The sequence below is a fragment of the Bos taurus genome, chromosome 7 (genome assembly GCF_002263795.3).
Source record: "Bos taurus isolate L1 Dominette 01449 registration number 42190680 breed Hereford chromosome 7, ARS-UCD2.0, whole genome shotgun sequence".
Lineage (NCBI taxonomy): Eukaryota > Metazoa > Chordata > Mammalia > Artiodactyla > Bovidae > Bos > Bos taurus.
Genome location: NC_037334.1, coordinates 1,241,082 through 1,263,323, shown reverse-complemented (window position 1 = coordinate 1,263,323; position 22,242 = coordinate 1,241,082). Strand labels below are relative to the sequence as shown.

Here is a 22,242-nt window from a genome sequence, read left to right as displayed (position 1 = left end):
CTATAATTACTTATTTCACTTGTGTAAAGACATCAGTAATAATGTGAACAGTATTCTACATATGGATTCAGTGTGTCCAAAAGGTTTAAATTGGTAGAAAACAATTTAAACAACTCATACTGCTTCACTTAACAGGAATAATCTGTTCACAATGAGACGGTTCTCAGTGGACTGATGATAGGTCACTTTAATGAGACTCATCTCAGGTTTCTGTTTCAATCATCAGAACTTTCCCACAGATTCAGAATTAGGTCAGCATTAGCAGATAATTGGATTTTCTTCTTTTAGACACTGATGAAATCTAGATGCTGTAAATATAATTTTTCCCTGATTAAAGTAACTGAAAGCACCTTCTTTCATTCATTCTCTCATCACTATTACCTTTTCCCTTTTTTTCTGAAAAGAAACATCCCCAATGCTTTTCCAAGGTAACCACCTGTCTGTGGCCTAATTCTTCTCCCGGCTCTGTACATAACTTTGTTTTATTAATATTATTTTCCTTTGTTCTTCAATATTTTCCTCTTTAGGAACTCTTTCCCCTAAGCCTGTCCTTAACAGAAAAAAAACAAAAACAAAAACCCGCTGATGACTCCTACTGCTTCTAGACTAAAGTCTGAATCTTTCAGCACGAGAGTCAAGCCCTTCATCTTCCAGTCAATGTGCTCATCCAGGATAGGTTCAGTCTTAGGTCTCCTCCCTTTTTCTGATGTGATTCAACTCTGCTGTCTCTCCTGTCAGCTCCCCACAGCTCTGTGGAAAACAATCCCTTTGCCTTTCTGCCCATTTTCTGTCTGATGAAGTCTTATCCTTTAAAATTCAGCTCAAATGTCACTACCTTCTCTGTGATATCACTCTAGTAATATCACTCTGCCCCAAAAGAATAAATCTTAAACACAAAGTATTTTGATTACACATGTCTGCCTTTCCAATAGAATGCACTCTTATTCTTTAATTCATTTAAGCCATTTACTGAGATACTGTGACATGCCAGGCCCTATGCTAAATGCCAAGGATGTAGAACTGAATGTCTCAGAAACACTCTGATCTCAAAAGAATATTTTGTGCTAGGAAAACAAAGTCTTAAGCTTTGATATAACATTTAGAAAGTATATAGTCTCTGAATATGGAAAGTGGTATTTATCAACGTAAATTGATCAGAATAGCAGGACATGAAAAAGAAGTTAAAGTAACTTGCAATGTATTTAAAAAGTGGTAAAATAATACATTCTCAGTTCAAAGATCTATTTTCCTTTTTCCAGTTCTTCTGGAATTATTAGTCCCTAAAAAACATAATAAAATTCAATCTACCATCCAATAATGAAGAAATCTGTCTCTTTTGACTACATAATCTATTCCTATGGGAAAAACCTTGACAGTATGCAACTTCTCCCCCTCTAATCTAGATGGGAAAGACTTTTCAAACCCACCATTTTCAAAGATTATGCATGCAAAGTACTAGCCTTCCTCTGAAGAATATTCAATACACATCCATATTCTCCCACACAAGTCCATTTTCCAATTAGCTATCTTCCAAGATAAAAATGGGCAACAAAAGCATGTTTCACCTTCAGTAGCCTTGCGATATGTAGGAAGTCTAAGAATACTGTATACACATTTTGGTGAGAAGCTTTAATGAGTTTTAAGTACCTTGGAAACCATATGCATTTTCACCAGGAGTTTCATAAGAAGGTCTTCTAAACTCAGTAGTCCTAGGTTATGGAATTTTTTTCTAATATCTACCTTATTCCTCAACAGTTAAATAAAAGTTTTATTGTTCTGGTTTGTCAAACTCGACCACTTTGAGATTAAGGGTACAGTATTAACTATGTAATTGTGAAAAAGTTTAAGTACCCTTTCAATAAAACATACCACATATCTGTCCTCTTATGTGAAATAACTATCACTGTCTTATTATAAGGTGACATTTGAGTTTACCATTAGCCATCATCTGATCTGTTTGTATTCAGATGTATTCTAACTAATTTTCAGGAAGAGCAACCACAGGTATCTAGAAGCGATCTAAAAAGCCAAAGCATGAGATTCTTATCTCACATGTAAAACGGCATCAACTGTGTACACTGCACTGTGCTTAGAAAGTTATTTACAACATATGGCTCTCTGTGGTAGCATATTCTTTTTTTTTAATCACAAGCTTATATACTGGTTTTATCTGCTTTCCCTGTTCTCTCCAATAATATTTAGATAATAACAATAACACATTGAAAACAATGTACAAAACTTGCCATGCACCAGGTGTCATCATACTTATATGATACTGAGGAGAGTAATCCATTCGGAAATCAAGATAATGTTCATATTTCACTTAACAATCTAACTACTTCTTTTTAAAAGAGCATATTCTATAGAAAGAACTGCTTCACGATGACAGTTTGTGGGAGAAAACGAGGCTCTCGCTAAGCTTACTTTTTGTTCTCTGCTAACAGTTCTGGTTTCTCTTTTAAAATAATGAAAGGTTTCAACCAGTTGAGGTGCTGCCGCCACTGCTTGTGTTTAACTTTAACAAGCTAAGCTTTTCAAGCCACATGAAACATCATCAAATTTGCTTCTCAACCTTAGGAAAAAACAGAAGGAGGAACAAAGGTCAGAATACCAGACCCCGCTATACAGTCTGGGGAAGAATGCTTAGGAAGTCTGTGTGCAGTCAGCCACAAAGCCAGTTTCCGTTTGCGGTGCACACCAGATGGTGACTGTGCTGACTCCTTCATTACACACAGGTCACATGCTGGGTGCTAACTAAAGTACTACTAAAGAGCAGGCTCCTGGGGTAAACAATCTGCTTTTTTCAAAAGTCCTTGAGAAGCACTACCTTCAAACCAACAATATAGGGCTTGCTTGCAGAGAACACCCTTTTAGAACTACTCTTGAGCATTTTACTTTTAGTTTTCCATAATGGCAATAATACATTTAAAAGACACCTTTAAATTTATTTTTTAAAAGGAGTACAGCATGCTAGTTAGTTAGGTTAGTAACAGAAGGAAGAGAGAAAGAGTTGAGAGAAAGAGTTGTTGCTGAGAAACAAGAATTAGAAGGAGGAAAAGACTAGGCAAGGAACCAAACTCTGCAGTACCATTTATTCTTAAAACTCAGGTCCATATATTATATTGGTTAAAATTTTCAATTTAAAAAAGAAGGTAACATCACTGGTTAAAGAGGGTGGGTAAAAGAACACTTCAGTGCTATGCTTCTGCCCTTCAAAGAAGCTGAAGAGCTTCAGCTGACTTCTATTTTCTTCAAATATCACTGGATAGAATTTCTTGCCAGGTGCTTTGAAGATAAATAAATAAATGCTGTCAACTTGTTAGTGCTGATCTGACTATGTATCCCTCCATTTCATCAGAACTCGATTTTATGGCTATTCACTTTGTCAAAAGGGCTTCTCAGGTGGCGCTAGTGATAAAGAACCTGCCTGCCAATGCAGGAGACATAAGAGACTTTCCTGGCTCGGGAAGATGCCCTGGAGGAGGGAATGGCAACCCACTCCAGTTATTACTGCCTGGAGAATCCCATGGACAGAGGAACCTGGTGGGCTACAGTCCATGGGGTCGCAGACAGTCAGACACGACTAAAGTGACTTAGCATGCATTCATTCTGTCAAAAATCTCAGCAAATTGGTGCATTCTATTTTAAGGCTGTAAACTTTATTTTATACATGCATATCTAATAATCTTTTCTATGAAAGTGTCATAGTTTTAGATCAGTTAACCCTTTCATCTAATATCCCTTTATCACTTCAAATCACCTATATCCAAGTCAAAAATCATGTGAGATATTATAGGAACTCTCAGTTCTCCTACGACAGACAGGCCCCATTATTCCAAGGTGCACCCCTCTATACCTAAAAAGCCCTGGACAAAACACAACAAATCAGCATAGTAAGTCTCTGAAAGGTAGAGAAGGTGAGCTGCCTAGGGGCCTTAAGACTTGAATGCTGTGTAATGAGTTTCCTGGCCTCATATGTCTCACACAAGATGCTGCAGAAACCTCCAATCTGGTACTCCCAACAGGAACAGATCCCCTCCCCTACCCTAGTCCAAAAAAAGAGCCTGCTTCCCCAAGCTAAAGTACCAGGAAGAGTGGGCTACACACATCTTACTCTAGCAAAACACCAATGGAAAAATTGCACCTCTCTTCCCACAATGGTTTCAGCAGGATCCACTGGGAAAGTGAACCTCCCTCTCCCTGACTTCTTAGAAGCAAGCTGAGTGTACTGATCTAATCGACATCTATAAAACATTCTACCCCATAGCAGAATATACATTTTTTTCCCCAAGCACCCATCAGACATTCATCCAAACTGACTAGATCTTAGACCATAAAACAAACCTCAACAAATTTAAAAGAACTGAAATCACAGAGTATTTCTCTGATCATAATGAAATCTAATTAGAAATCAGTAACACTAAGACAGTAGCAAAATCTTCAAACAAGAGAAAACTCAATAAAACACTTCTAAATAAGTGTGTATTACAGGTCAAAGAGGAAGTCTCAGAAGAAAAAAATTACATAAAGTTGAATGAATATAAAGGATATCAAAGCATATGGGACACAGTTAAAATAGTGATGAGAGAAAACAACAGTACATGCTTACAAGAGAAAGAGAAAAGTTTTCAAATAAATAATCCAAGTTCCTATCTTTTAAAATTCAAGGAAACTTGTTTTTAAAAAGAATCAATAAAATTAAGAAGGTGAGGGTGGGATGATTTGAGAATAGCATTGAAACATGTATATTATCATATGTGAAACAGATCGCCAGTCCAGGTTCAATGCATGAGACAGGGTGCTCAGGGCTGGTGCACTGGGATGATCCAGAGGGATGAGATGGGGAGGGAGCTGGGAGGGGGGCTCAGGATGGGGAACACATGTACACCCATGGCTGATTCATGTCAATGTATGGCAAAAACCACTACAATAAAGTAATTCAGTTCAGTCGCTCAGTCATGTCCAACTCCTTGGGACCCCATGAATCACAGCATGCTAGGCCTCCCTCCCTGTCCATCACCAACTCCCTGAGTTCACTCAAACTCATGTCCATCGAGTTGGTGATGCCATCCAGCCACCTCATCCTCTGGCGTCCCCTTCTCCTCCTGCCCCCAATCCCTCCCTTAAAAGCATCAGGGTCTTTTTCAACAAGTCAACTCTTTGCATGAGGTGGCCAAAGTATTGGGAATTTCAGCTTCAGCATCAGTCCTTCCAATGAACACCCACGACGGATCTCCTTTAGGATGGACTGGTTGGATCTCCTTGCAGTCCAAGGGACTCTCAAGAGTATTCTCCAACACCACAGTTCAAGAGCATCAATTCTTCGGCATTCAGCTTTCTTTAGCGCTCAACTTTCTTTAGAGTCCAACTCTCACATCCATACATGACCACAGGAAAAACCATAGCCTTGACTAGACGGACCTTTGTTGGCAAAGTAATGTCTCTGCTTTTGAATATGCTATCTAGGTTGGTCATAACTTTCCTTCCAAGGAGTAAGTGTCTTTTAATTTCATGGCTGCAATCACCATCTGCAGTGATTTTGGAGCCCAAAATAATAAAGTCTGACACTGTTTCCACTATTTCCCCATCTGTTTCCCATGAAATGATGGGACCGGATGACATGATCTTCGTTTTCTGAAATGTTGAGCTTTAAGCCAACTTTTTCACTCTCCTCTTTCACTTTCAACAAGAGGCTTTTTAGTTCCTCTTCACTTTCTGCCATAAGGGTGGTGTCATCTGCATATCTGAGGTTATTGATATTTCTCCCGGAAATCTTGATTCCAGCTTGTGCTTCTTCCAGCCCAGCATTTCTCATGATGTACTCTACACAGAAGTTAAATAAGCAGGGTGACAATATACAGCCTTGACGTGCTCCTTTTCCTATTTGGAACCAGTCTGTTGTTCCATGTCCAGTTCTAACTGTTGCCTCCTGACCTGCATATAGGTTTCTTAAGAGGCAGGTCAGGTGGTCTGGCATTCCCATCTCTTTCAGAATTTTCCACAGTTTATTGTGATCCATACAGTCAAAGGCTTTGGCATAGTCAATAAAGCAGAAATAGATGTTTTTCTGGAACTCTCTTCATTTTTCCATGATCCAGTGGATGTTTGCAATTTGATCTCTGGTTCCTCTGCCTTTTCTAAAACCAGCTTGAACATCTGGAAGTTCGTGGTTCATGTATTGCTGAAGTCTGGCTTGGAGAATTTTGAGCATTACTTTACTAGCGTGTGAGATGAGTGCAATTGTGTGGTAGTTTGAGCATTCTTTGGCATTGCCTTTCTTTGGGATTGGAATGATAAAGTAATTAGCCTCCTATTAAAATAAATAAATTTTTTAAAAAAGAAATTTCTCAAAAGACTGACGAAGATAAAAAGAGAAGATACAAATAATTAAAATCAGTAATGAGCATGAACTATCAGTACAGACACTGCAGTCATTAAAAGAACAGGGAGTAGTACTATGAACAATTTTACGTTCATAAGTATGACAATATATAAAAAAAAGGGCCAATTTCTCAAAATCCCCAAAAAAGATGAAACACAACCTAAACATTCTTTTAACCATTAAAGACATTAAGTTTTTACAGCTTCTCCCTCAAAACTACAAACCGGTATCTCTCATGAACTTAAGATACCAAAATCCTCAACCAAGTACTAGCCAATCAAATCCAGCAATGCACAAAAAATTATATTCCATAACCTAGTGGGATTTATTCCAGGTATATAAGACTAGACCAAGTACAGTTTATTCCAGGTATGCAAGGCTTGTTCAACATTCAAAAATCAACAAATGCAATCCACCACAGGCTAAAGAAGAAAACAAAAAAATCATATGATCACATCAACTGATGCATAAAAAGCATGTGACAAAGTCAAGCACCCACTGGTGATAAAAATTCTCAGCACACTAGAAACAGAGAGACCCTTCCTCAACTTGGTAAGAAACATGACAGTTATCCACATATTAACTTACTTAACAACAACAGACTGAATCCTTCCTTCTAAGATTGGGCACAGGCAAGGATGCCCACACTTTCCTTTACTGTTACTCAGCATAGTTCTGAAAGTTCTAGCCATTGCAATAAGGCAAGAAAATGAAATAAAGCACCGAAACTGGAAAGGAACAATTTAAATAGTTACTGTTTTCAGATAACATTTGGAGAAAGAAATGGCAAACCACTCCAGTATTCTTGCGTAGAGAATCCTGTGGACAGAGGAGCCTGGTGGGCTGCTGTCCGTGGGGTCACACAGTCGGACATAACTGAAGCAACTTAGTATGCATGCATGCATTGGAGAAGGAAATGGCAACCCACTCCAGTATTCTTGCCTGGAGAATCCCAGGGACAGAGGAGCCTAGTGGGCTGCTGTCTATGGGGTCGCACGGAGTCGGACACGACTGAAGTGACTTAGCAACAGCAGCAGTAGCAGCAGATAACAAGATTGTCTAGCAGATAACAAGCAGCATATAACAAGCGCAGATAACAAGAAAACAGCAGATAAGAAGCAGATAACAAGAAAACAGCAGATAACAAGCAGCAGATAACAAGAAAACAGCAGATAAGAAGCAGATAACAAGAAAACAGCAGATAACAAGAAAACCCCAAGCAATTTATAATAATAAATGAGTTTACCAAGGCTGCAGAACACAAAACTGATATACAAAATTCAATCATATTTGATATTCTTAAAATAAACATGTGGAACCTGAAAGTAAAAACACATGTAGAGTCCATTTGCCATTACATTACTTTTTATAGTCATTCCAAACAAAACAAAATTCTTAGGTATAAACTTAACAAAACATGAGAGGATCTGTATGCTGAAAAGAATAAAATGCTATTAAAAGGGGAAAAAAGACCTAAAAAAATGGAAAAACAAAGTTCATGAACTGAAAGATTTAACATGATAAATATATAAATTCTCCTCAAATAATCAATAGGTTTAATGCATTCACATCAAAATTTCAGCAAGTTTTTTTTTTTTTTTTTTCGGTAGAGACAGAGACAAACTTATTCTAAAATTTGTATGAAAAGACTCTAGGACCTAGAATAGATAAAACAATCGTGAAAAGGAAAATAAAATGGGATGGATCACTGTACCCAATAGTTAGGCATAATATATAGCTTAAGAAAGAAGACAGTGTGGTATGAACACAAGACAATGGATGGGTCAAACAGAAAACCCAGAAATACACCCACACAAATGTGCCCGAGTTTTTTGACAAAGGTGCAATATTGGACAGACATAAGTATAAAAAGGAACCTCAATCTAAGCCTCACACTGTATATAAAATGTAATTTAAAATGGGTCAGATACAAAATGTAAAACTTTTTGAAAAGTATTAGAAAATCTTTGGTATCCAGGGTAAGGCAAAGAATTTTTACACTTGTCAGAAAAAGCACAATTCATAAAGGGAACACTGATAAATTAAGCTTCACCAAAATTAAAAATTTTGCTCTTCAAAAGACCATCAGAGAAAATATTTGCAGACCATAATTCTGACAAAAGACTTGTATTTAGAATATATAAAGAACACTCAGAACTCCACAGTAAGAAATGATGCAGTAGAAATGGGTAAAAGAGAAACCGTCTCACTGTGGAGGACATGCAGATGGCGTCTGGCGGTGAAGGACGGCCGACACCACCAGTCACTCGGGAGACGCAGACTAACATCACAGAGGAGATGTCACTGTACACCCATCAGAATGGCGGCAATGAAAGATAGTGACCACACCAAATGCTGGCAAGGATGCAGAAGAAGTGGGAATGTAAAACAGTACAGCCGCTTGGGAAAAGAACGGCAATTTCTTACAAAATTAAATATGTACCTATCAAAGTAACTCAAAAATTCCACTACTGAACATTTATGCCAGGGAAATGAAAACTCATGCTCATGCAGAAACCTGTACACGAATGTTCATAGTCACTTTATTTATAATAGCCAAAATGGGAAATAACTTGGTTACCAAGTCATGGTACATCCAAGATACAGAATACTAGTCACCAACAAAAGAAATAAATTACTGATACATACAATCTGGGACGATCTCAAGGGAATGTATTAGATGAAGAAATCCAAACTCTAGAAGTTAAGTACTCTATGATTCCATTAATATAGCATTTTTGAGACAACAAAACTATAGTGGAGAAACAGACTAGTGTAGTCAGGGGCTAGGCACAGTGCAGGAGAGAGGGAGGTGGCTATGGCTGACTGTCAAAGAATTTGCACAAAGGGTCCTTGTGATAACAGGACTATATCTGGACTGGGAGGCGGTCACCTGAAATTGCAAAGAACTACACACATTCCAGCACAAGTTTAACTGGAAAAATCTGACTATCAGTATCAACATCAATATCCTGGTTGTGATATTTACTATAGTTAGGCAAGATTTTACATCTAGGGGGAAATGGGTGAAGCGTGTTTGGGATCTCTCTGCATTATTTCTTATAAATGTATGTGAAGTTACAACTATCTCAAAATGAAAAATTAATAAATGTAAAGGCCTGGGAGGTATTTCTGACAAAAACATAGATAACCTGAACCTAATCATGAAGGAACAGACATCAGACAAGCTCAAATCCAAAACAACTGGATTATAATCTTCAATAATGTCAATGTCATGAACAGGTTAAAAGAGACATGACAACTGAATACAACAAACAGTTTGACTGGACCAATCCAGGGTTTTCTTTTCTATAAAGGTCATTATTAAGACAATTTTACAAAACTTAGAAAAGGTATATAGATCAGACAATGATATTAGTGTTAATTTCATTATCTTGATAATCATACTGTGGCTATATAAGAAAATGTTCTTGCTTTTAGAAAATATACAATGAAGTATTTAAGTGTAAAAGGGCATCTTATCCCAAATTTACTCTCAGTTCTTAAAAAATTATATATAGATGGGAAAACAATGGATACAGTGACAGACTTTATTTTCTTGTGCTCCAAAATCACTGCAGAAGGTGACTGAAGCCATGAAATTAAAAGACACTTGCTCCTTGGAAGAAAAGCTATGACCAACCTAGACAGCATGTTAAAAAGCAGAGATATCACTTTGCCAACAAAGGTCCATCTAGTCAAAGCTATGGTTTTTCCAGTAGTCGTGTATGGATATTAGAGTTGGACCATAAAGAAAGCTGAGTGATGAAGAATTGATGCTTTTGAACTGTGGTGTTGCAGAAGACTCTTGAGAGTCCCTTGGAGTGCAAGGAGATCCAACCAGTCCATCCTAAAGGAAATCAATTCTGAATATTCTTTGGAAGGACTGATGCTGAAACTGAAGCTCCAATACTTTCACCACCTGATGTGAAGAACTGACTCACTGGAAAAGACCCTGATGCTGGGGAAGATTGAAGGCAGGAGGAGAAGGGGATGACAGAGGATGAGATGGTTGGATGGCATCACCGACTTGAGGGACATGAGTTTGAGCAATCTCCGGGAGTTGGTGATGGACAGGGAAGCCTGGCATGCTTCAGTCAACGGGGTTGCAAAAAGTTGGACACAACTGAGCAAGTGAACTGAACTGAACTGATACACATAGAAAAGGAAACAAGGTAAAATGTTCACAGCTGGACAATTTGGGCAAGAAAATACTTTATACTATTTTTACAACTTTCCGTAGGCCTGAAATCACAAATAATAAAAATTATCATGATAAAAGTTTCAAAGATGTAGGATGCTGCACAGAGCCTGGCACACAAATGTTCAATAAATTATACTTTTCAGATGTTTTATACATACTTTCAGATGCAGAAACAAGTTGAGAAGCTATATAAACTGCAAGAGGGACTGTGGCAAATTGGCAGTAAGGTCAGGGTTTGAACTCCATACCAAAGTCTATGTTTCTTTTCACTAGAATGAGGAAGGATGAAAATTTTACACACCCCCACCTTGCACCATCCCCTACAGGGATTTACAGGTGCTCTGTCTGAATAGAGAATTATGTTATATAAAAAATTTTTTTAATTTTAAAATTTTAATTGGAAACTAATTACTTTACAATATTGTGGTGGTTTTTGCCATACATTCACATGAATCTGCCACAGGTGTACATGTGTTCCCCATCCTGAACCGCCCCCCCCCCACCTCCCTCCCCATCCCATCCCTCTGGGTCCTCCCAGCATACCAGCCCTGAGCACCCTGTCATGCATCGAACCTGGACTGGCGATCTGTTTCACATATGATAATATACATGTTTCAATGCTATTTTCTCAAATCATCCCGCCCTCGCCTTCTCCCACAGAGTCCAAAAGTCTGTTCTTTACATCTGTGTCTCTTTACATCTGCTGTCTTGCATACAGGGTCATCGTTACCATCTTTCTAAATTCCATATATATGCGTTAATATACTGTATTGGTGTTTTTCTTTCTGACTTACTTCACTCTGTATAATAGGCTCCAGTTTTATCCACCTCATTAGAACTGATTCAAATGCATTATTTTTAATAGGCGAGTAATATTCCATTGTGTACATGTACCATATAGGCACATGGGCTCAATAGTTGTGATGCATGGGCACGCCATGTGAAATCTTCCTGGACATGCCGTGTCCATGCATCACAACTAATGAGCCCATGTATCTGTAGCCCATGTACCTAGAGCCTGTGCTCTTCAACAAGAGAAGCCACTCTAACGGGAAGTCCATGGACTGCAACTACAGAGTAGCCCCAGTTCACTGCAACAAAAGGGAAGCCCATGTGCAGTAACAAAGACCCAATGCAGCCAAAAATAATAATAAAAAAAACTGGCTTCAAACCATGCTCCACACTATTTACTTCTTCAGTTCAGTTCAGTCTCTCAGTCGTGTCCAACTCTTTGCAACCCCGTGAGCTGCAGCACACCAGGCCTCCCCATCTATCACCAACTGCCAGAGCCTACCCAAACTCATGTCCATTGAGTCGGTGATGCCATCCAGCCATCTCATCCTCTGTCATCCCCTTCTCCTCCTGCCCTCAATCTTTCCCAGCATCAGGGTCTTTTCAAATGAGTTAGCTCTTCGCATCAGGTGGCCAAAGTATTTACTTCTTAGTTTCTTAGAAATACCTAGGACTGGGACCTAACATCCTACACCTGCTCCAGGGCAGATATTCTGTATATAGCACATCAAACAAACTATTAATAAGTAACAAACTGACAGAAAACCATCTGCAAGTCCTTTACTACAGGGCAGTATACTGTTTTTCCTGTGCCTTTATTCATCTTAATACTCAGTACTTAGGCTGTGCTTGTCAATATAATTTCCAGGGTGACTAGACAGATACATCTCTTCTGTTGGTCCTTTCTGACCTCATCAACGCCTTGTGGCTAAGATTAAACAGGACAGATAATTCACATGGGAAAAAAATTCACATGGAACAAAAGTATATATAGTGAAAAGTCTCCGTCTTTCATCCTTCCAACTCCCCTGCTACTGACAACAAATGTTACCAGCTTAAAAATGCAACTTTGCAATATTTTCTCAAATTACTAGAATTAGGAATATCACACTCTGATATTAAGCTAACCACTCACCTGGAATATTCCAAGTGATCACTATAAACTTAATAATTTCTCCATTTAGGTATTTCAAATAGCCTTAAAAACTTGTATAGATATGTTTTTGACCATTTTTTAATGAAAAAATGTTCATATTGTGTATGATTACAACAGATGTCTATGAATTACGGCCAGTAAGCATTAATCACTATAGAGTACTGGTAGCTCACCTGGTTCCTGTCCCGGGCATTTGTATACCTGATCTTCTGAATGAAGTAGAATATGAGCCAGGCTGAAGAAATAATCATCAAAACAATAAAGGATATTGACACGAAGACTAGAGAACCACGGCTGAAGTTCTTTGGCGGCATTCGAGTTCCAACAGCTATTGTCATTTGTACAGAGATGTTTTTCTCCAGATAACTCAAAATATCTTTACCCCTCAATTCTGTAATCATGACAGCAATAATATCTCCAGTGCCTGTAATGTAAAATAAATATATATACTCAAGTGACATTTAAAATTTACAGAATATCAAATATATAAAAATGTTACTTAGAAAAACTACTGCAGTTTTTGCTAATGGCAAGGTTTTGCAGGTTCAAATGAAATGAAGTTTTAATTGGGTATGCTGGTACCAAGTGGGAAAAGAAATTTGATGTGTACTACTTAAGATTTAAACAAACACACTTAAAGCGTAAAAATGACTGTAGTGGTAAAAGCCGTATTAATTTGTCTTACAACTATATTGGAAAGACAGACCATTAAATCGGCCAAATGTAACAAGAGATAGTGCAAATCATTGTATTATACAGCAATCATGCTCAGTTGCTCAGTCGTGTCCAACTCTTTATGACCCTGTGGACTGTAGCCAAGCAGGAAAAGTGCCAGGCTCCTCTGACCATGGGCTTTCCCTAGCAAGGATACTGGAGTGGGCTGCCATTTCCTACTCCACGGAATCTTCCGGACCCAGGGATCGAACCCGCATCTCCTGCATTGGCAGGCGGATTATTGACCATTGAGCCACCTGGGAATCGTATTACACGGCAATAGAAATGTGACAAAAATCACGGCAGGTTTCACTGTAAAACCTTTTCCATCTTAAATGTGCTTTAGAGAGCCCCAATTCCTTATGAAAAGGAGAAAAACACTGTTATTTATAACACACAAGTTGGTACTTGTTGGCATTAACTTTTCTTATAAACATTTATGGAGCACCTATTGTGTGTAGAACTAGCACAAGGAACAGAAAGCAGAAGCTCAGGATATACAGTTTTATAATTTCACTGACTTAGGACAGAAATTTGATAATAGAGTGTCAACAGCAAAATGCCAAATGGGGGTATCTTTAATCAGTGACAGCTGAAACTATCTTAGGTCCTAGGTGTAGATTGGACTAGGGGAAGGTTCCTTTTTTGTTCATCCCAGTTTATATGTTTCATTTATAATATTCAATTGAAAGGACTATCCTTGTACAATGTACAAAGACTATTTACAACTGAAAAGAAATTCAATAAGCAGTTTATCAGAATACTGATTAAAATCCCTAAAACAAAAAGGAAACTGCAAATTAAAGCAACAAGTTAACATCTAATTATCTTTCAGATATAAGAGTTCTGATCAGTAAGTTAGAAAAAAATCTAAAATGATGCTAAACCATTTAAAATTTCCAGTTAGAAACCTTAAGTAATTTTAAAATGCTGTTCAACACGCAATATTCTGTGGTATAAGATACCAGGTATGGCTATAAAGTAACTGAGACGGATCCCACAAACGACACATGACAATCAGTCTCATTGCTTTATAATCACACCAGGTACAAACAGTTTTAGAAATCAATTCTGAGGCTCCCTCTTGAAGACTCAAGCTGGAAAAGGAGCTGGGAAAGCTGCACAGGTAGCCAAGGGAACTGATCCATGTAATTTCATTCATTAAAACAACACTAAGTGAGCACCACCTAATTTCAATGGAAAGCTGTTTGGAAAAAGAAATATTTAATTATTTCAACCATCCTTTCAACAATATTTATTGAGTTATATACTATCATCAAGGCTCCTTAATGTCTACTTCCCAAAGAAAATGGAAATAACATTCTGCTGTGAAATAACAGAAAAGATATATATTGGTCTCTGTTTCTGGTTCCTGGGACAAAGCTCCTAAACGCTTGCAATTTCCTAAGTAACAGCACTAGGGGCATCTTTGGTTCTAATATTAGGTCTCTCACCTTGGTTCCTGACAGAGTCCCTAAATCCCTTGGAATCCCCTGGATGATGGTAGTGTCTTTTGTTCTAATGAGGTGAATCTTGGTGGGCTCCTGGATAGCAGCAGGATCGTTGGCTGGTCACCAGAAAGACCAAACTGCGATGAGGAGCTTGGACCTTTCAGCCCCATCTCTCAGTCCTTTGGGAAGGAAGAGGGACTAGAAATGTGAAGTCTGCATGAAAACCCAAAGGTATGGGGATCCACGAGTGTCCAGGCCAGTGAACACACAGAAGTGGTAGAGGACAGCATGCCAGAGCGCCCCTGCTCACACTCTTTGCCCTGTGTATCTTTTACCCTTTATCTTTATAATAAACCAGTAAATGTTGCATTTCCCCCGGAGTTCTATCAGCCATTCTAACAAACTTTTGGACAGAAGGAAGGGGTTGAGGGAACCACAACATACAACTGGTGGGTCAGAAGTACTTGTGACAACACTAGACTACCAACTGGCTTCTGAAGTGGTGACCAGGGGGCTGGGGTGTCTTGTGGGACTGAGCTCTTCACCTGTGGGAGCTGATGCTAACACCAGGCAGATACTGTCAGAATCAAATTGAATTACAGGACACCCAGCTAGAGTTGCTGAAAATCACTTGGTACAGGGAAAACCCCACAAACATTTGGTGACCAGGAAGAAGCGTCAGAAGTGAAGTTTTCTTCGTGAGTAGTAAAGGAGACACACACAGGGGAGGTTTTTCCTTTACACCTGCTCTTGATTACGTGAAAACTACAACTGCTCTCAAAGGGCAATGGAGAATCTTTAAAGGGACTAGACAGAGGAGCCAAATACTACTATAATGCAGGGGCCTGGAAAGAGTGACAGGAAAGGAGACTAAAACACGCTGGTCAAACAAAGTGAAAAATAATTATAGCAGATCATCAGAATACTAGCAAAGGAACTAGGCTCTCAACCATTTTAGCTCATAAATCCCTTAGAGAATCTGATGGTAGTGTACTCCTTTCTAATTTTAGCAGAGGTCCATGACCTCCTCATGCCCCACCCATAAATGAGATCTCGGCTCAAAGATCCTAATTTAAGGATTGCCTCAGACACTTGACTTTTAAAGACTTGTGAAGCTGTCTTTTAAAGACTTGTGAAGCCAGTTTCTGTTTGGGGGAGAGTATCAGTGCAGGAAAAATGTAAGCTCAGGATAAAATTACAGTTAGATCAAGTAATGACTGATAAGAGCTGAATGAAGCACAAGCCGGAATCAAGATTGCCAGGAGAAACATCAACAACCTCAAATATGCAGATGAAACCACGCTGATGGCAAAAAGGGAAGAGGATGAAGGTGAAAGAGGAGAGTGAAAAAGCTGGTTTAAAATTCAACATTCAAAGAACAAAGATCATGGCATCCAGTTCCATCACTTCATGGCAAATAGATGGGGACCCAATAGAAACAGCGACAGACTTTATTTTCTTGGGCTACAGGATCACTGCAGATGGTGACTCCAGCCATGAAATTAAGATGCTTGCTCCTTGGAACAAAAGCTATGACCAACCTAGACAGCATATTAAAAAGCAGAGACATTACTTTGCTAACAAAGGTCCATCTAGTCAAAGCTATAGTTTTTCCAGTAGTCATATATGGATGTGAGAGTTGGACCATAAAGAAGGCTGAGTGCCGAAGAATTGATGCTTTTGAATTGTGCTGCTGGAGAAGACTGTTCAGAGTCCGTTGGACTGCAAGGAGATCCAACCAGTCCATCCTAAAGGAAATCAGTCCTGAATATTCATTGGAAGGACTGATGCTGAAGCTGAAGCTCCAACACTTTGATCATCTGATGCAAAGAGCCAACTCATCAGAAAAGACTCTGATGATGGGAAAAACTGAAGGCAGGAGGAAAAGGGGGCAACAGAGAACCAGACCTTTGGATGGCATCACTAACTCAATGGACGTGAGTTGGAGCAAGCTCCGGGAGATGCAGGACAGGGAAGCCTGGAGGGTGCAGCCCATGGGGTCACAAAGAGTCAGACATGACTGAGCAACTGAACAACAGCAAAGTACCTAATTTGACTGCAATGATACAGACATTCAACGGAAGATGACAAATATTTGGAACATTCATCACCACTCTCACATTAAAGCCCTTGGCAAACAATGCTTATAAATCATGAATATGGCCTCAGAATCCCATTCATTTCAACATGCTCAGTAGCCAGGATTAATTTACCAGAGATATCAATTAAGTAAAAGCCTTGTGATCCCTGCTTTCATCTATTTTATTGAACACTTTCTCCCTTGTCATTTTTAATGTGAATGTTTCCCCTGCTTGAGCGTGGCTACTTTGATAAACAACTCTATTCTTACATTTTGAGAATTTTCAAGCCTACAGAGTAGTTTCAATACTATATGAACACTTAAACACACTTTTTATTTAGATCTGTCAACTAAAGATCTGTCAACTGAAGTGAGGTAATACTTCACCTTTTCTGTATGTTTCTGCTGAACCAATTGACAGTAAGTTGCAAACACCATGACATTTCCTTCTTAAATACTTTAGTATTATCTCCTAAGAACATGGATGTAATTCATTTATCACATTCAAGAAACTGAACTCTGATATGACACTGCTCTGCAATATACAGTCTATATTCAACTATTTCTGCCTGCTTCCAATGACCTTTCAGCTTAGCTGAGTACTCAGGACCTAATCTGGTCTTGTGGGCGCTGTGCTTAGCTGTCTCTTTGTCAGTCTCCTCTGCTTTAAAGCAGACCCCTCAGGGTCACTTTGGGACATTCACAACACTGACCTTTTTGATGAGTCCAGGCAACATATTTTTAAAATGTCCCTCCATCTGGATTTGTCTGATAGTTTTTCCACCATTATATCTCCAAAGTAAATATTTTGGTAGGAATGGTACACAGGTGATGCTATGTCCTTCTAGCATGCTACATCATGTGTCAGGTTTTACCTTTATTGATGAAGGCAAGTTTTATCACTTGGCCAATCTGGTATCAGCCAGATTTTCTCTACTGTGAACAAATACTTGTGTCTTTTTAGTTAATAGGCAGTCTATAAGATGATGCTTTCAGAATATCCAGTTCCCCAGTAAGTCTTCGTTTAATGTACCCACTAATGCCCACCTGAATCAGTTACTACAACAGCATTTGTAAAATGGTGACTTTTCTAATATCTTCTACTTTTTGCAAAGTGGTTCTGTAATCAATATGATTCTACCTATCTTTTTTTCCTACTAAATAAATAGAACTTCTGGGTTGGCATCTTTTCTGTAAAAGAGTCCCTTTTCCCCCAACACCTAGCACTTCTTTGGGAAACAAAGGTATGTGGAAAAATATGTTAATGCTGCTATAATCCTGACTACAAAATCAATATTTGGGGGCCAACAAATGAAGCTAAGCTCCTTTGGGCTCATGTCTAGGCTCGAATTCCAGCATGATACTTATCCTCTCTGAACCTCTATCTCTTCTTTCTGATTATATTATTTGCAGCAGAAGATGGAGAAGCTCTATGTGGTCAGCAAAAAAATGGTATTACTTGCAGGCATCATGGCAGATGCTCAGTAAGTATATCTACAGTTTACTCAGCTTATCCTACTTGTATTATTATTACTCACAGAAAGTAGAGGAAACCAAAAAGTCCCTACCACAAAATTTTGGAACTCCTGTTGCTTCTCTTTAACTTCTCCTACAACTATGGGAAACACTCAGAACTATCTGCTGACCAACACAAACCTCCTGGCTTCCAAGAGGACTGAACTTCAGCTCAGGGAGTGCCTGCAGTTGGCAAGTATCAGAAATCACCAAACTCAACAGCCTTCTCTCAACAGCCTCCGTCACCCCACTCCTGGGAATGAATCTCAGGGCAAGACCAATTCAGCTGGGCAGCTGATACTATAGAAAGGCAGATACGGAAAGGGGCAAATGAACTGTTTGAGGCACTAGGCCCCAAGTGCAGAAAGTGCTTTCACTGCAAGTTTTTCCACATTTGTTCTGTAAGCGTACCTGTTTGTTTTATTAAAAAAAAAAAACAACAACAAAAAAAACAGCATCCTTGTGCAAAATCCCATTTAACAGGTTTTCTGCCTTAACAGATGAACTTGTTTGCTAAGTTCAAATCAGTTGCCAATGTTCTAAGGAATTTTAAAGCTCTTAAATAATCTCCCATATAAAGAGTTCAGAGGAATGTTGCATTCCCATATTAAGTGTCTGCAAAGACACTTTAGTAACTTCTGGTAGTGACATCAGTTATTCCTAAAGAATTCAATGACCTCTTTATATGTAAAGCAGAACACTGGATATTTTAAGTGAAAGAGATTAAGATTTCTTTAAAGGTCTCTCTTCCAACAACACAAGAGAGGACTTTACACATGGACATCACCAGATGGTCAGTACTGAAAATAGACTGATTATATTATTTGCAGCAGAAGATGGAGAAGCTCTATATGGTCAGTAAAAACAAGACCGAGAGCTGATTGTGGCTCACATCATCAGCTCCTTATTGTGAAATTCAGGCTCAAATTGAAGAAAGTAGGGAAAATCACTAGGCCATTCAGATATGACCGAAATCAAATCCCTTATGATTATGTAGTGACGAACAGATTCAAGGGACTAGATCTGTTAAGAATGTCTGAAGAACAATGGACAGAGGTTCATAACATTGCACAGGATGTGATGACCAAAACTATCCCCAAGAAAAAGAAATGCAAGAAGGCAAACCGGTTTTCTGAGGAGGCCTTACAAATAGTTGAGAAAAGAAGAGAAGCCAAGAAGAATGGGAAAGATATATCCATCTGAATGCAGAGTTCAGGAGAATAGCAAGTAAAATTAAGAAAACTTTCTTAAGTGACCAATGCAAAGAAATAGAGGAAAACAACAGAATGGGAAAGACTAGACATCTTTTTAAGAAAATTGGAGATACCAAGGGAACATTTCATAAAAAGATGGGCACAGTAAAGGACAGAAACGGTATGGACCTAACAGAAGCAGAATATGTTAAGAAGAGGTGGCAAGAATACACAGGCTGCTGCTGCTGCTAAGTCGCTTCAGTCGTGTCCAACTCTGTGCGATCCCATAGATGGCAGCCTACCAGGCTCCTCTGTCCCTGGGATTCTCCAGGCAAGAATACTGGAGTGGGTTGCCATTTCCTTCTCTAATGCATGAAAGTGAAAAGTGAAAGTGAAGTCACTCAGTTATGTCTGACTCTTAGCAACCCCATGAACTGCAGCCTACCAGGCTCCTCCGTCCATGGGATTTTCCAGGCAAGAGTACTGGAGTGGGGTGCCATTGCCTTCTCTGAGAATACACATAAGACCTATGCAAAAAAACTCTTAATGACCCAGATAACCATGATGGTGTGATCACTCACCTAGAGCCAGACATCCTGGGGTGCGAAGTCAAGTGGGCCTTAGGAAGCATCACTATGAACAAAGCTAATGAAGTGATGGAATTCCAGTTGAGCTATATCAAATCTTAAAAGATGATGCTGTTAAAAGTGCCGCACTCAATATGCCAGCAATTTGGAAAACTCAGCAGTGACCACAGGAATGGAAAAAATCAGTTTTCATTCCAATCCCAAAGGATGTTCAAATTACCATATGATTGCACTCATGTCACATGCCAGGAAGATTACGCTCAAGATCCTTCAAGCTAGGTTTCAGTGGTATGTGAACTGTGCACTTCCAGATGTACAAACTGGATTTAGAAAAGGCAGAGGGACCAGAGATCAAATTGTCAACATACACTGGATCATAGAAAAAGCAAGGGAATTCCTAAAAAACATCTACTTCTGCTTCACTGACTATGCTAAAGCCTTTGACTGTGTGGGTCACAACAAACTGAGGAATTTTCTTAAAGAGATAGGAATACCAGACCACCTTACCTGACTCAATGGACATGAGTTTGAGCAAACTCAGGTAGATAATGAAGGGTAGGGAAGCCTGGCGTGCTGCAGTCCATGGGATCACAAAGAGTGGACACAACTTAGCGAATGAACAACAAAAGGTCTAGCTAGAATGGCTGTTGCAGAGGGAACAGGCAGGTGTACGTCAGGGGTTTTCCGTGCTGGCCCATCAGTCACATCGCACCATCAATCACATTGCACATCCTGGCTGAGCCCTGTGTGCTTGTGTCTCCATGAATCTCATGAGCAGAGAGATTCGGATTTTTGCACACATCAAGAAAACCACTCAGCAAGACTCTCCTTCAGATTTGATGGAGAAATCAAAAGCTTTCCAGACAAGCAAAAGTTAAGAAAATTCAGCACCACCAAACCAGCTTTACAACAAATACTAAACAAACTTCTCTAGGCAGGAAACACAAGGAAAGGACCTACAGAAAATAAACCCAAAACAATTAAGAAAATGGTAACAGGATTATACATATCAAAAATGACCTTAAATGTAAATGGATTAAATAATCAAACTAATCAAAAGACACAGACTGGGTGGATGAAGACATGTGCATGTATGCACTTTCACTTATGACATCACTATGCTTGACATCATCATTTGTATATGATGTCATATACAAATTGTATATGTAACTATTTTATACTGTTAAGTTAATCATGTTCCCATTATGACTTGCAATTGTAATTATCTTTTGTTTTTTCAGGTTATCAATTGTGAAAACTGATAAACATCTTTTACTATTGGGATTATGTAACTATTACTCACTTACTACTACTGTATCATGATTGGTCAACACTTAACTATATCATGCCATTCATTCCCTTCTGGCTTGAAGAGTTTCTATCCCTTCTGTAGGTGACAACCTGATGGGACTTCCCTTGTATGTTATTTGTCATTTTTCCTTTAATATTTTATCTGTCTTTAAATTTTGTCAGTTTGATTACTATGTGTCTCTCTGTGTTCCTCCTCAGGTTTATCCTGCCTGGGACTCTCTGCGCTTCTTGGACTTGGTTAACTATTACCTTGCCCACGTTTGGGAAGTTTTCAGCTATTATTTCTTCAAATATTTTCTCAGGTCCTTTCTCTCGGTCTTGTCCTTCTGGGACCCCTATAATGTGAATGTTGGTGTGTTTAATGTTGTCCCAGAGGTCTCTTGGTCAACAGAAAAATAACATAAATCTATAGCACCAAAACTAGGATCTAATAGAAAAACTTTTTGAAATCCAGATGCATCTCAGAACTATCCTGAAATTTTCTGGAAAATACAAATGCTCAAGTATTGATTTTTTTCTCCAAAGCTCCAGATGTGTTTCTAATGAGCAGTCATGTTGAAAAACAACTGAACTATATGATGCTCTTTTACTAGTTTGTTTCACTTTTTCTATTTCATATTCAGTGCTCCCATTTCATTTAGTTTATGTTCTCCAATTTCTCCATCTCTTCTTTTTTTGGGGATGTTCTTTCTCAAGCCTTTATCAAGTATAGTAGAAATGCTTTTGTATACATATATATAAATATGTGTAATATATATATTTAAAAAACTTATGAGTTTTTGCCTAACTAAAAAAATTGTGACATTTTGATTCCACTTGTTTGACTTAGTATGAATAGAATGTTAGATTTCTAATTA

General features: G+C 38.7%; 1 protein-coding gene and 1 non-coding gene across 3 annotated transcripts in view; both read right to left on the bottom strand.

Annotated features, from left to right (window-relative positions):
- The window catches only part of RNF130 (ring finger protein 130), a 143,530-nt gene that overhangs the window by 64,546 nt on the left and 56,742 nt on the right, over nt 1–22,242 (bottom strand). For both annotated transcript variants that reach the window (XM_059888213.1, NM_001099708.1), the window contains exon 3: nt 12,708–12,958. In XM_059888213.1, the coding sequence (XP_059744196.1) occupies nt 12,708–12,958 (251 nt within the window). The remainder of the gene's footprint in view (nt 1–12,707; nt 12,959–22,242) is intronic.
- Nucleotides 14,206–14,300, bottom strand: MIR340 (microRNA mir-340). Its single transcript, NR_031208.1, has one exon. It is a non-coding gene; the product is annotated as a microRNA mir-340 (primary transcript).